The 14,154-nt window shown below is 45.5% G+C and overlaps 1 protein-coding gene across 8 annotated transcripts in view; it reads right to left on the reverse strand.

The window, feature by feature from the left end:
* NMRK1 (nicotinamide riboside kinase 1) overlaps positions 1 to 14,154 on the reverse strand; it is a 665,849-nt gene that overhangs the window by 564,321 nt on the left and 87,374 nt on the right. For all 8 annotated transcript variants that reach the window (XM_069625832.1, XM_069625834.1, XM_069625835.1 and 5 more), the window contains one exon: positions 9,978 to 10,068. In XM_069625832.1, coding sequence (XP_069481933.1) covers positions 9,978 to 10,068 — 91 coding nt within the window. The remainder of the gene's footprint in view (positions 1 to 9,977; positions 10,069 to 14,154) is intronic.

Here is a 14,154-nt window from a genome sequence, read left to right on the forward strand (position 1 = left end):
CCTCGCCTCACGGCCCACTATGGGGGGCAGGGCTGCTGGCAAGACAGGATCCACTGGTGATTGCGCCTCTCCCCTTCTAATCAGTCCCCTAGGAGGTGCCCACAGCGGACAGTGAGTCTGAAAGACAAAGTACTCAGCACAGGCTACCCAATAATCTACAACCGTAAACCCAATAACAAACTACTATCTGTTGCAACCCTTGGCAAGCAAGGAGGCAGCTACTGATTTATGTGAAGACTTGATGGGGGAACTCATGACTGTAGCAGCCTGTCTGGGTTCTAAATCCATTGAACTGATGTTAAATGCAATGATTACCACAGGGGCTGACTTTCTAACGGAGATGGCCATCATCTCACCCATACCAGGCAAAGAGCCCAGTAACTTGAACAGGGGAAGGAGCAGGAGCTCGAGCCCAAAGGGGAAAATGGTGAAGAGTCAAACACAAACACACTGAGTTCGGATGCAGAGGCAAGTACTTCATCTGCGATTATGTTCTCTATCCTTGAAGCTCTGCTGACAATATGAGGCCACGGCCGTGAAATTGGACACTGTGTGTGATAAATGTGATAAAATTGCGCATCCCCTTAATGAACTCCTCAAAGCCTCTTACCCAGTGACCAGGGGCATGGTTTCAATAAGTAAAGAGGTGAGGGACATCCGTGAACTATTGACCAGAGCACTGGTAGGGTTGCAAGCAAGAAGGAGGACCACTGCAGAGGTGGAATTAACTTCTGAAGTCATGGCCAGTAGTGGGCCTGACCCCGTAACATGGCACTCTTGTCTGAGGAAAAGAGCCCCCAAACAACCAGTGAGACAGGCCTTGATGTACGAACAGCTAGCAGATAAAAAAAAAGGAAAATACTAAATGAGGAAGCTTGATGCCCAAGGAGAATCCAGATAAGGATCCCATAGGCCGCTTAGCCTGCATTTGTTGAGCAGCGAAAAGCACAATGAAGGAGGTGGGGGAAGATACGTTCTATGTATGGGTTGGGCCTGCTTGTTATCCTTCCATGGGTTTAGTACAGTTAACGGGGCATATCCATCTGATGATATCACCAGGGTGGGCAAAGAGGACAGTAGCATTCTAGATTTCATGTTAGTCGCCAACCTACCTAACACTGTGGAGGATATGTGCGTCTATCAATGTCCAGAGAGCGATCATTACCCTATATTGGCTCACTTATGGTTGGAGTCAACGTTTACTCGCGTAAGCGAAACAGGCCGACTGAGTGTGCACTCCGGTCTGAGTCGTATCAGGTGGAGTGACTCCAGCCTGGACAGTGCAGTAAGGCTGGCAAGTGTGCTCCTGGATCCTACACATGCTGAGGCCTTGAAACCTGGGGGGTCAACACCAGAGAGTGTAATGCTTTGGTTTGAGGCGAACATATTGGAGATCCATAAATGTGCCATCAGGCCGAGTAATGCTGCAAGTACGACGGCCCTGGGGAAGAAGGGCCCCCATCTTCATCATTACGATCACACAATCAGGGATGGCAAGAAGTTGAGTGGAGTCCTTCATAAGATAGCAGCATCCGAACACCTTCCACTGGCCCATGGTGTAAAAGACAGACTGGTAAAGGCTGCATTTCATAAATGGCTAAATCACCATAAATACATCATGGGATGTCGGAGGTGGCAACAGTTGGTATTAACTACCCAGATTAAAGATAATGTTGCCTTCTGGAAAATTGTGAACGGCAAGGAATCAGGTACCAGAGATATAAATGGTGTCACCGAGGCTGAGTGGATCACTCACGTTGGGCTGACATTGGGAGGAGATATGCAGATTAGCCATATGGGGCTGCAATGGGGGAACAAATGGGTGTACGATCGATCCCAGGTCGACATCGAGTTGGTCATTCGAACTAGTAAGGCATCCAGGGCCCCCGGCCAGATGGAATATGTAGTAACATCATCAAGGCGGACCTCCCACCTTGGGCCAAGCATTTCATTCCCTTTTCAAGTGTATTGAGTCACTGCAGCGTATACCGACATCTTGGCAGGACAGCATTATCGTGCCCGTCCTAAAAAAGGGCAGGCACGATAATTCCCAGAACTAGTGTGTGCTGGCGATGCTAGATGCTCTGGGTAAGATCTTTGCCAGAATACTACTGGAGGAACTGACGCTGTGGGAAGAACGCCTTGGAATCATTCCTTTATTCCAAACTGGATTTCGTAAGAAATCTAACACAAGCATCAACACGTTGGCATTGACCACAGCAATTGAGCAATCATGGAAATTGAGGAAGGTCTCAGTCTATGTTGCATTTTTAGATCTGACTATGGCATTTGACACCATTGACCATAATAGGCTATGGAGGAAACTGCAACTGCAGGGTATCCCCCTGGCCTGCTTAAAATGTTGGTGCTTCTGTATTCACAGACGAGGGTGAAGGTGAGAGTGGACCAACTGGGATGATGTATGACATGGATACCAACGACCAGGGGTTTGATGCAGGGTTGAACATTGGCCCCAATTATATACAATCTATTCACTGCTGACATGGGCCTGGCCCTGGGTCATTCAATTGCCATCCCACCAAAGCTTGGTACGACCCAAATTCAATGGCTAAATTATGCAGATGACCTGGCCATATTTGACTTAAGACGTGTGGTCTACAAAGCTCCTTGTCTACCTTCAAGAGCTATGTGGACGTGAATGGTTTGATCATCAACATCTCCAAGACCAAGAACATGGTCTTTGATCCACAAAGAAGTTTAGACCAACCTGGAACTGGCGGGAATAAAACTGGAGGTGGTCAAATCCTACAAATATCTGGGCATCCAATTGGATCCTGGGTTGAATGGGATGTCACATATGGATTATGTAAAACTGAAGAGCAATGCCACCCTCGAAAGGATCAGCTCGTTCTCACATAAAGGGGGGCAGGGGAGAGCCACTCAGTGGGTTCTATGCTACATCTTTACCAAGTCAAAGTGGTCTCAGTGATGTTACATGGCATGGAATCTTGGGCTCTACCCAAAGCCAGGGATCTCACAATGCTAGTACGGGCAATGATCAAGAGCCTCTTACGTTTACCTACCCGTACTGCCTTCAAAACGATTGTGTTGGAATTCAGCCTTTTGCCTATCGACCTGAAGCTGGTGTTTCCGACACTGTACTGGAAAATGGTTAACGCACCAACTGGTACCTTTCTGAGCCTTATACTGGAAGCATACACTCTGCGTGCTAAGCATATGGTAAGCAGCAATGTGGCAAGATTAGGCGAGGTAGCAGTGTTATGGCTGGGGAGAGCACCAAGTGGAGTTTTGGGTGAATCTTTGAGATACTCTAAATCAGTGATGAAAGCCATTATTGTCGAATGGGGGGTGAGCAGGCTTTGGTTAACCTTGCCACGAGGAACAGCACCAGGGAGATTGTGTATTATGTTCAGCTAGGGTCTGATCCCCCCAAAATACATAAGTGATTTCTTGGGGAATCACTTCATCTGGGACTACTTAAAAATCAAGTATAATGTGGTATGATCAGAGGAAATTGAGGGAGATTGGCACAAGATCCCTAGATCAGACCGTGAATGTTGGCTGTGTGGCGAGGGCCTACTCAAGTCTGCCATACACTTGTGTGATTGTGTAGCGGTGGAGTCCCTGAGATTGGAGAGTGGGAAAGCTATTGGATGGGGGATGGCATTGACTGAGGGGGAACAGTAGTAGCGATTTATGATGGGTAATAATCACGCGTGTATTCTGTATTACAGTCTGTTTTGGAGGAAAGTTGAACAAAAAAAAAGGAAATTTTAACTTGAGGATGAGAGAATGGTGCTCACGCACCTTTTATTTTGTTTTATCGAATGATGTTTTAGGATGAATTTGTGAAAAGTTGAATAAACTGTAGCACAATAATAAATACAATTTTAAAAAAGTACATCAGAAGTGGACATTTGCTGATCAGTGAAACTATTACACTGATCTGAAAATGTGCCCTTTACCCTAGAAAAATGTAGTGCCATTTCCATAACATCCCTCTAACAACATATTAAATGTTAATATACTGCTACAGGCATGTTAAGGAAATGCGTCCACACAGGCCACACTACCCGATCCTCAAAGCTTTAAGGGGACAGGTTTGCAGGAGGTGACCCCAGGTAACACGCTCCCATTACCAAGGGTATGATTGCAGGCAGGCTTTTTAGCATCACTGTCCAACTTATTTTCAAATGGCGTTGCAAGTAGACTGTATATGTGGCACCATTTGAAAATAGGTTAAGTGGCAGCAAGACCGCGCAAAGTACACTACAAAGAAATACTAGTAGGCACTCCTGGGAACAGTCGGCATTGTCCCTCTGTTTAGAGGAGTGCCTCAAGTCTTTTCGTCTGCTCCGATCATAACGTGTTTAACTTACTGCAATAAAACCAATTTGCGCTGGGCAGGAGCAACACTTTGCCCCGTAGAGATGTTTGTACTTTTCAGCTGCCAGCTCTACTTGCCAAATGAGACTGCATGGAGATAAAACACGATTGGCTTTTACCTGCTGTGCTACCTTACAGCTTTCTGATTTGGGGACTGCCACTGAGACAGCTTATGCATGAGTGTTACCAAGGCCAGAGTGCACGCAGCAATGTCATAAATTATAGTGACCAGGTAGGCACTTTGAGGGGCATTCTCAACCCACTTTTTTAACACTGCCCTCCATCCCCCGCTCCCAAAATGTTGTGGTTGGCTCGACCCTTGGGCTGGTGTACAAATACAGTGCTGCGTACCTTAGAAAGAATACTTTGGAAAACTAATCACATGCCTTTTCAGTTTAATAAGATTATTTGTTTTTAAGTTTTTTTTTATATCGTACATTTGTAAGGTGTGTATACACAAGTGTGACAAGGCACCACAAGAAAAAAAAGGGGGGAGGGGATAGAGAAGCAACAATAATAAAATGGTCCAACTAGGCCTTCTGACATTCGGTCCTTGCAAGTGCAGTGACAATAAGTGTAGGGGGGGGAAGCTCAGGGCGGAAGGGCTGAGAAAAGGGAAGGGGGAGGGGAGCTGTGCAGGAAGGCTGGGACTCAAGGGACTGACAAGTGCTGAGGGGTGCCCAGGCGTGCAAGTGCCAAGGGAAACCGGGGTAGGGGTCAGCAAGTGCGAGGACGGGTGGACCAGAATAGGCTAGTCAGCGAAGGGTGCCTTAGGGCAAGTGCTGGTAAGGGGTAGACTGGGGGAGGAGGGCCTGGCCCCTGTAAGGCACACAAGGGAGCAGGCACCAGTCCCAGCGGTAGGGGGGCATTAACAGGGGAGGAGGAAGGAGGAGGAGAAAAGGAAAGTCTTGAGGAGTTTCCAGAACTTAAGGATGCCGGGCTCAAGTCTGAGAGGGGCAGGAAGGCATTCCAGAGGGAGGCTCCTGCCGAAGAAAGAGATCTACCTCCCACTCTCTGCTTGGAGAAACATCTGATCTGCAGAGAGTTGGAGCCAGAGGATTGAAGAACTCTGGCCGGGAGGTATTTAGGGAGAGAAAATTGGATGTAGCGGGGTCCTAGGCCCCAGAAAGCCGTGTGGATGATGCAGAGGAATTTCATCCTTGCAGCCACCGGGAACCAGTGGAGAGTTTTTGGGCGGGAGAGATGCGAGGGTGAAGGGAGGAAAGAAGCATATTGAGGAAGAGGCTGTCGCAGTAATCCAGCCTAGAGAGAACCAGGGCTCTGGAGACATTGAGTTTCTGGGGAAAGGTGAGGAAAGGAAGAATGCCTCTGAGGAGGTGGAGCTCAAAGTTGGACTTCTTGGCAAGGTCCATGATGTGAGGGGAGAAGGAAAGAAAGTAGTCAAAGATGACCAAGGTTTTTTGCCTCACAGCAGGGTGAGGGAGGTGGGCCCAAGGAGGGTGGCCAGAGAGTGGGGGGTGGAGGGGGAAGTATGGTGCTGGTGTCCCAATGAGAAGGATCTCAGTCTTACTGGCGTTAAGGCAGAGATCATTAGCAGAGCACCATGCCTGAATAGTGGTCAGGCAGTCAGGTATGAGAGAGGAGGAAAAGGAGGTAGAGGGGGGAAGCTTAAAGGAGAGCTGTGTGTCATCAGCATAACACTCGAAATGGGGACAGAAGGTGGAGATCAAGTGGGCCAGAGGAGCGAGTTAGATATTGAAAAGCCATGGTGATAGGATAGAGCCATGAGGGACGCTGCAGGTAGAAAGTGAGGTGGCGGAGAGGAAAGGGCCCAGTTGCACTTGGGAAGGTCGGTTAGGGAGGAAGGAGGTTAGCCAGGCCACACCATGGTCCGTGATTCCTAGGGTGTCACAGAGATGATTTATGAGGATGGCATGATTAACCGTGTCAAAAGCCGAGGAATGGTCGAAAAGTATCAGAAAAGAGGGAGAGTTGGAATCAAGATTTGAGAGCAGGTCTTCATGTGTGTTCAGCAGGGCAGTTTCTGGGCCTCTGGTTGAGTATGGAAATGCATGAGGAAGGTGACATGGTAAATGTAGGCATGTTTCACATTTGGTGATAATTTAGATGCATCACCATTCCCCTGTGGTAATGCTGGCGCTGTAAAGTATTGTTGTTGTATGCTGTTTGTTCCTAAATTAGATCATTCAGCATGCCTCAAGATAGCTTTGTCACTGAAGCACACTGCCCCAGTTTTCACCCCATGTGGCTTTCACTGCCCCTTAGTGGTGGTTTCTGTGTGCCACTGGGCACTGCGCTGCTTAGCCAAATTAGAGTGGCAATCGGAGGGTGCTTTGTGGGGGAAGTCAAAAGGGTTTCACATATTAGCCGTGTGTAAAGTAAATTAACTCAGTCACTTGTTCTTTTCCGTTTCTTTCCATAACCTTAAATGTGCTCTACCGTGAGCTCAGGAAAATAAACACATTAACACATTTTTAATAGGATCTCCTGTTTCTTTATGTGAAGGAGCGTTTATCATGTGCTGGAACATGCCTTGTTAAAAAAAAAAAAAAAAATATTTGGCTCAATATTCGGCTTTGACCGAATACTCAGGGCAACTATTCGGTATTTGGCAAAATAGATATTTCACTATTCGGCACACTTCTATAATCTAGCCTTACTTAACTAACTGGACATAATGGACTCTGGGACTTTTTTACTGATTGCACATCATGGAATTCAGCACTGTATAATAGTATGTGCCCTCACTGTGTTAAGTGGGCATAATGGATCCCGACAACACTGTCTTAGACATCTTGGAATAAGACACTGCTATAGTAAATGACTATAATGGAACCTGGCATTCTTGATAATAGTGTGAGCATCTGTACATTGGATGGCAAGAGTTCAAGTACAAAGGGTTTGACAGTAATAACTACCAATTTAGTGTGACTGTCTTGGCATTTCATTACTGGAAATGGTGAGTACATGGCCTTTTGATGGCAATACGAGTTATTTGATTTGAGTATCGGAGCATATCATGGCAGTACCCGACAAGTCTATATAGGAGCTATTCGTCTACTAACACTATTTACTTTGCCAATGCTTGTTTAATCTATATTGCTATGTAAAGTAAACAATGAAAAACAGAGAATGGTTTGGAATTTGATGCCCACATAAATAGATACATGTTAATAATGTTAAGTATTCAACACATGCGGACATCAGAAGAGATTTAAACACAGAGGAATCCTTGTGCTTGCAGCTCAGGATAGATTTATCTGAACATACAGTGGTGGCTGGCATGCATGTAATGCCAGAATTAACAATTTTTCTGCACATCAGAGGTTCTGAGTGATTGAGTGAGATCAGACATTTATAGAGACAGAACTGAAAACAATTGTTTATACACACTTGTATTAACTAAACGTGGAGGGTTGGAAAACAGCCTTACTTGCCCTATACTAAGGTGGGATTTCCCTACTTAACTTAAAATAATGATAGTCGCTGTCAGGAAGTCCGAAGCAAATGTGTGTCCAAAACCTATACTTGCCCTCCCATCTAATTGCATACAATGTGTAGGGATGTCAGCATCAAATAAAAAGTGATCAAATGAAAGTTCAGAGCTTCTTCCAGCCCTTGGATGGAAAAGGGGTTTTCCCTTGCCCAAGGTTCAAACAGTTCACTCCACAAAAGAGGGTTCCTTCCCAAAGCTTTCAAGTCTATCACAGTTCCAAAATAACAGTACTTCAGGATTTTCAATGTTCCAAAATAACTCAGTTCTTCAGGATTTTCAATGTTCCAAAATAACAATTCCTCTGGACATTTCCTAGCTCTTCAGTTTGTTTGCCTTTCACCAGTTTATAAGGTCAATTCCTCAGTTGCATTTATAGAAGAGTTTCCTTTATTCCATTACCAAGGGCATGTCTTTAGGAGGGTGTACTCAGTCCAGGCGCAGTTCTAGGACCACACGGTCCACCCATTAGAGGTCAAGCAACCAACACCTTTTTTGCCTCTGCTGCATACTTATTTTGCCATAGTTCTGGCTTCACAATAAGGCTTAACTTGTTTCTTTCACTTGCCCTTGAAGCTTTGTTTCTTCTTTCATCACCATTCACTGTTTTGTTAGCTTGCACTCGCAATAACCAACACAAGCTTCCCAGGACACTCTCCTGCTAGGAAACTCAGTTTCAAGTCCTTTTTTTCATAAGACACCATAAGCTTCCTTCCCAGTACATTCTCCTGTTAGGAACATGTTACACTGTTTCAGCCTCTTTGATCAAAACCTTTGATGCTTTGGTTGTCAGGTTTTCTCTATATACAGGTTCACTGCTCTCAATCTTTCACGACTTCCAATAATGAGCAACCACATCTGCTTAACTCTGGACAATGCTCAGTTGACTCTTAGCAATGCTTATTCCAAACAGTCACTTATGGTTGATTTGCTCAATGTGCTTACTTACATTGCTTTTCCATATCAGCTTCCCCCAGTTCACTTTATTAGTATTAATCTTTTCTATGGCTTTATCACCATTCATTACTTGCTTGTCACACTTATTCTGTATGTGTTTCAAATGTACTTAATTGAGGGATTTCACGTAATTATAGACTTTTCCTGTTAGCTGCTTGCCATATATTGTAAATATCCTGGGAAGACTCACCGGTGTTGCTTGGCGTTTCCGACAAGAGGTGTGGGGATGCCTCTTGTCGTGCCTCTTGGAAGCGTTCTGTGTCCTGCTGGTCCTCCCACGACAGGTTCCTTTTTGGCTGCCGGTCTCGCTGATGCACCTTACTGCTTCTGTGACATCACAAGCCTCTGCTATGCTGCAGTTCGCTCGGTGGTTTCCCTCTGGCTTTTCCCCGGTCTCTCCAGCTGCTTCTCCATTTCAGAGGAAAGCTCTGGCTTTATTCTGCAGAGCTCTCTCGCATCGGCCTGCCTTCCACCTGGCTTCCTGCTGCGCTTGTTCTGCATCTCTCTCTGGCTTCTCTAGATCTTTCACTGCCTTTTCACACGACTGCTCTCGCAAACAAGTTCCTCTCCTTCATGTCCCTCTCACAATTCCAGCACTGGCTTTTAAATATCCCGCCAGCTGGAATAGGTCATTGACAACTAGACTGTGCAGAGTGAGCTCTGCAGTCTGTTGTCAGTCTTCGGTGCATCTTCCTTGTCCCAGTACCAAAGTGGTGTTTGTATATGTAATGTATGTTTCTAGTGTGTCGCTCCCTCGTCCCAGTATCACAATGGTGTTTACTGGGAGATGTGTTATGCAAAAGAAAGGGAAGGGACAGGTAACCTCTAAAGGCCTGCGGGATCCTCCACCCAGGTTATCCTCCCTCGCATATCGACCCCCAGGGTCAGGATCCGACAGCAACAGCCTTTCCCTGGCCCCCTGGGAGGAGAATATGTTGGGGGAAAGAAGTGACAATGCCCTCAGATTCCTCACAAGACATACAAATGAGTGTTTGTCAGCAAATGTCATTTATACATGCATTGTTCAGAGTCTTAAAATGTTCACAAACCATTATAAAGTCTTATGCTAAAGATGGGTGCTGAACTCTTGAGCAGTTTCCACATTTTGACATAATCCCTGGACGATGGAAAACGTGCTAGAACCCAAAGTAAAAAAATAAAAAGGGGTTACATTTACCTTAAAGTAGTCATCCTGTGAAATCAGGCTGCTGTTTGGAAGTTGTGCATGAAGTCGGTTTGCCAATGTTGTTTTCCCGCCATTTGTCACGCTTAAGAACACAAAAATATTAAACACATATTTCAGAATGATGACAAATGTATTTTAAAAAATGCATGGTGTACCAGTGCCCACAAATGTTCCAAGCATTTCAACCTTATAAAGACTAAATACTTTACAAGTAATCAGAAATGGGAAAATATTTATTAAGCAGTACAAAAGATAGATTCACTGTGTTCATACACACAAACACATGAATGCGCACACACATGTTATGGAGACTTGGGTGGAGTCTAATCCATTCAATAGTTTTGAGAAAAGTTGGAAAGTGCAGTAGAGCAGGGCCAGTGACAAAACCAGCATGGAGTGGGTAAATGCAGTCATTAGACTGAGAGCTGTTGGCCCCCTGGCATTGGTACTCAGTGGGAGGATTCCATGGGTGGGGAACCCCTCTGTGGGAGAAGTGGGGACTGTCAAGGGAGAACGCGATATCCATAGCATCATGATGCCAGACATATTTCACCCATCCATAGAAACAGGGCTCCGACACCCCCATCCTCTGTGTCCTCTTTCTTCTATGAATGTCCTTATACATAGCAATTATGTACATCAGGCAGATGATACTGTGACAGGGAAGAGTGAATATGGATGACTCCAAAAGTACTGCCACAAGGAAGTGCAGGACAATGAAGAGCCCTACATGGAATCAATACAGACATACTAGCTATTGGAAGCTATAAAAACACCACAACATAAAAAATAATAAAGGACTCTAATCCAGATAAGTTCTGCACCAGAGCAGCTGGGGACCGAGGAGGCGGAAAAGAACTCTGACCTATCTGGTTGTTGGGGAACCCGGCGTACAGTGGCAAAAACAAAGCCAGCCGAATATTCCGGGCGAGACCAGATGCACGGTGAGAAACCAGCTTGGTGGAGCCGCCGAAAGAAGACCGGGAGAGCCTAGGGGAAGCCACAGAAGCTTACTTGTGTTGCAGAGGACCAGAACACTCGTGGACCAAGTGCAAAGGTGTGTGGTTGGAGACCAGGAAGGCACAGGGAGACCCCAGAGGCTGTGGTTAGGAAGAAGTGCAGAGATATCTTCCTCGTCCCGGTGGGACCAAAGAGAGAGACCAGTTGAGAAAGCAGGGGGTGAAAGAGCACCCCAAAGAGACTCAAAGAGAGGCCTGGCAGGATAGTGAACCAGGCGTAGTTAAGACTGAAAGAGGGGTCGGGCACCCGAACAATGAGAAACCAAGAGAGTTATACACAAGATAATGCCTGGCCGGTTAGTGAACCGGGCTTAAGAAATCCATTTTACAGAGCTGAAAGAGGGGACTGGGAGCCACATGATGACGCGAAGTCCAGGGGAAGAGATTCTTTGGCAAAAGTCACAAAAAGCCCAAGGGTAGACGATATCCTTTTGGCACAAGTTATGAGAAGACCAGAGGAAGGGAGACATATCCTTTGGCAGAAGACAGAATGTTGATAAATAAGTATTGGAAAAGAGAGCCTGAGAAAGCCTTGGGGAAGGGTGACGCCTTCCTAATATTGTTTTGGAACTTTGCTGAGGTCTGCAGAGAGAAAGGCCTCCTCTCCAATCATGGGGAACAACACATTAAAGCCTAGTGACGGCTAGAGGAAGAAGCCATATATGAAATGCCTAAGATATCCCGAAGGAGGGAGTCGTCCTGCTATAAGCAGGGTACAATCTACTTATAGGTTTTTGTTGAAGTTTAAGGGAAGGAAATAGGTTTGGTCAATAGGACAGTGGACTATTTACTTTTGACAGATATTCTGAAGTTATCCTTAATTTTGTTTGAGGCAGGGAAACTCCCTTGGTTATAGAACAGGTAGCGTACTTGTCCCTATTTTTTGTTCAATAATTGTTTATGCCAACAAGCATGCACCTTTGTGTCCCGCGTCTACTTTTGCACCCTTACACAGTCGAGGAGTTCATTTGATCAAAAGGTCAGCGAGTAGATGCCGAAGATCAGACAAAGTGGGTCTTGAATGTAAGGCATAACCCCACCATCCCTTTAGAACGAGCATTCTTGATAGCCTAGCGAGTCCCGGAGGCAGCTTGGATAGATAAGTCAATTGCCTCTACGGACTCATTGACAGACAGCTAGACCATAGATAGTTGAGGTAAATAAGCTCTAGAAACTAAAGTGGGGAGTAAGGATGACGGGGCTAGGGAGAAATTGCTTAGTCTAGACGGGAGGGTGAAGGATGCACCTAGCACCTAAAAATTCACTAAACACACTTGAACCATCTCTGGGAGGTGAATTGTTCTTTAGGCTATCTGACTCAAGATGATCAGATGTCCACTGGAACCTGCCGAATCACTCAGAGGGAAAAGAACTGAGTGTGAGCCACATGTTTGGCCATTCATCATAATATGCTGCAGGTTATGGGCAGGATCTCTGACATGAAACAAAATATAGTTGGCACAGAGAAAGATTATTTGGGAGTCACCAGAGAGATGGATGCTTTTGCTAGATGGGTTCCGCCCAACTCTCAATCGAAAGAGCAAAAAGATGAGGGCAAAGAGGCCATCCTTGGCTGGTGTCCCTATACACTGGTGTTATAGAGTAAAGTAAATCATTGGTAAGTACCATAGCAACTGGAGAAGACTAGAATAGCTGGACTGCTTTGATAAAAGATGAGCCAAATCTGAAGCATTTGTGGGCAAGTGTTTTGCTTTCCAAAAAGTGAACAGATAGATCTTATTTTTCTCACCAATACACTGAATGAAAGACCTTGAACGCAGGGAGGCAATGATTCACACATACACACGCTCAGCTAAATGATAAACCGGCTCTTATATAGCCCTTTATTCATCAAGAGCATACATAAATGAATAAATGCAACAATAATGATCAGTGAATAAATGAATAAAAGAAGTCTAAAGAAAATACATCACCATTGATGCAGCTTTAAGGAATGCCCTCATCTCACCAGAATCCACTGAAAATCCCTAAAAACAGTTAGGCACAGAGACTTCGGCAGTCAACGGGCTTGGAGCAAGGTGCCCTCCGTCCAAGGTGAAGCTTTCTGCCTCACCGTTTCAGTGTCCTGTATTTTAAGCCTTCCGCAAACGCAGGGTGGCACCTTCGAGAATTTTCTGGCCTGAGACTCTACTCGTTAGTAGCTCTTGTGCTCCCCCGGCCGGAGTGACCCACGGAAACCTCAAGGAGCAGGACTCTTCCCTTTCTCAAGAAAGCAAAAAACACAACTCTAACTCATCCTCAGTTTTGACAATGTCCATGGTAACCTTATCAGATATCAGCCGGAACATGCTTATCCCAGCCTCTTTGCGCACCGGTTCCTTGGATGAGCAATGCAAACTAACATAAGCAACAAATAACGTTGACAAAATGGTTTTCCAGTGAAATAGTGCGAGCAATGCTGAAAATATGTTTACAGTTCACAGCAAGTGCAAATCCCACTGGGCCATGAAGCGAATGTCCGTTATGGCTCAGTGCGCACCAGAATGCACTGTGCACCAGCACCATGTTTTAGTTCAAAGTATTACAGCAAGGAAAAGAAATCTCTAAGAAACCACATTGAAAGCCTTCTTAGTATAAATTGCAGCAGACATTGCTTTTATTTTGCAATTAGTATGAGCCATAACGCAGAAAAAATGCCTAAGATCAAGACCTTTCACACGATCTCAATGAGACGTCAGACAGGACAGGAAATGAGATTTCCACAAAAAAGGACTCGGAGAATACTGATTAGGTATTAGAATACAGAGAGGAGGAAAAAGCAGCAAACCCACCATTAATAATTTTCCTCAGGTTGCGGGCGGACCGGCTGCGACAACCGAACGTTCTGCCTATCTCTTGCCGTACAAATCTGGCCCATCTAAATCCTGGCCTGTCATCTTCACCATATCGTCCGCCCACAACTGGTTTACCCATTATAGAGTAACCACACAGTCTGCAAACTTCACGAAAAATGTGAAGCTTGCCTCCAATATCAACAATCAACAAAATGGAGGAACCCAAAGACTACCGCGATTCAAAAGCCCTAACATCAGACTCACAAGCAGACACTGGATTTACTAAGAACCCCTTGCATTGCATGGAGGGCTATGCTGTTGATCCATAGAGAATAGTATTAAAATTCCGTCCCC

Source organism: Ambystoma mexicanum, chromosome 6p (assembly GCF_040938575.1).
Source record: "Ambystoma mexicanum isolate Mex_15411 chromosome 6p, UKY_AmexF1_1, whole genome shotgun sequence".
NCBI lineage: Eukaryota > Metazoa > Chordata > Amphibia > Caudata > Ambystomatidae > Ambystoma > Ambystoma mexicanum.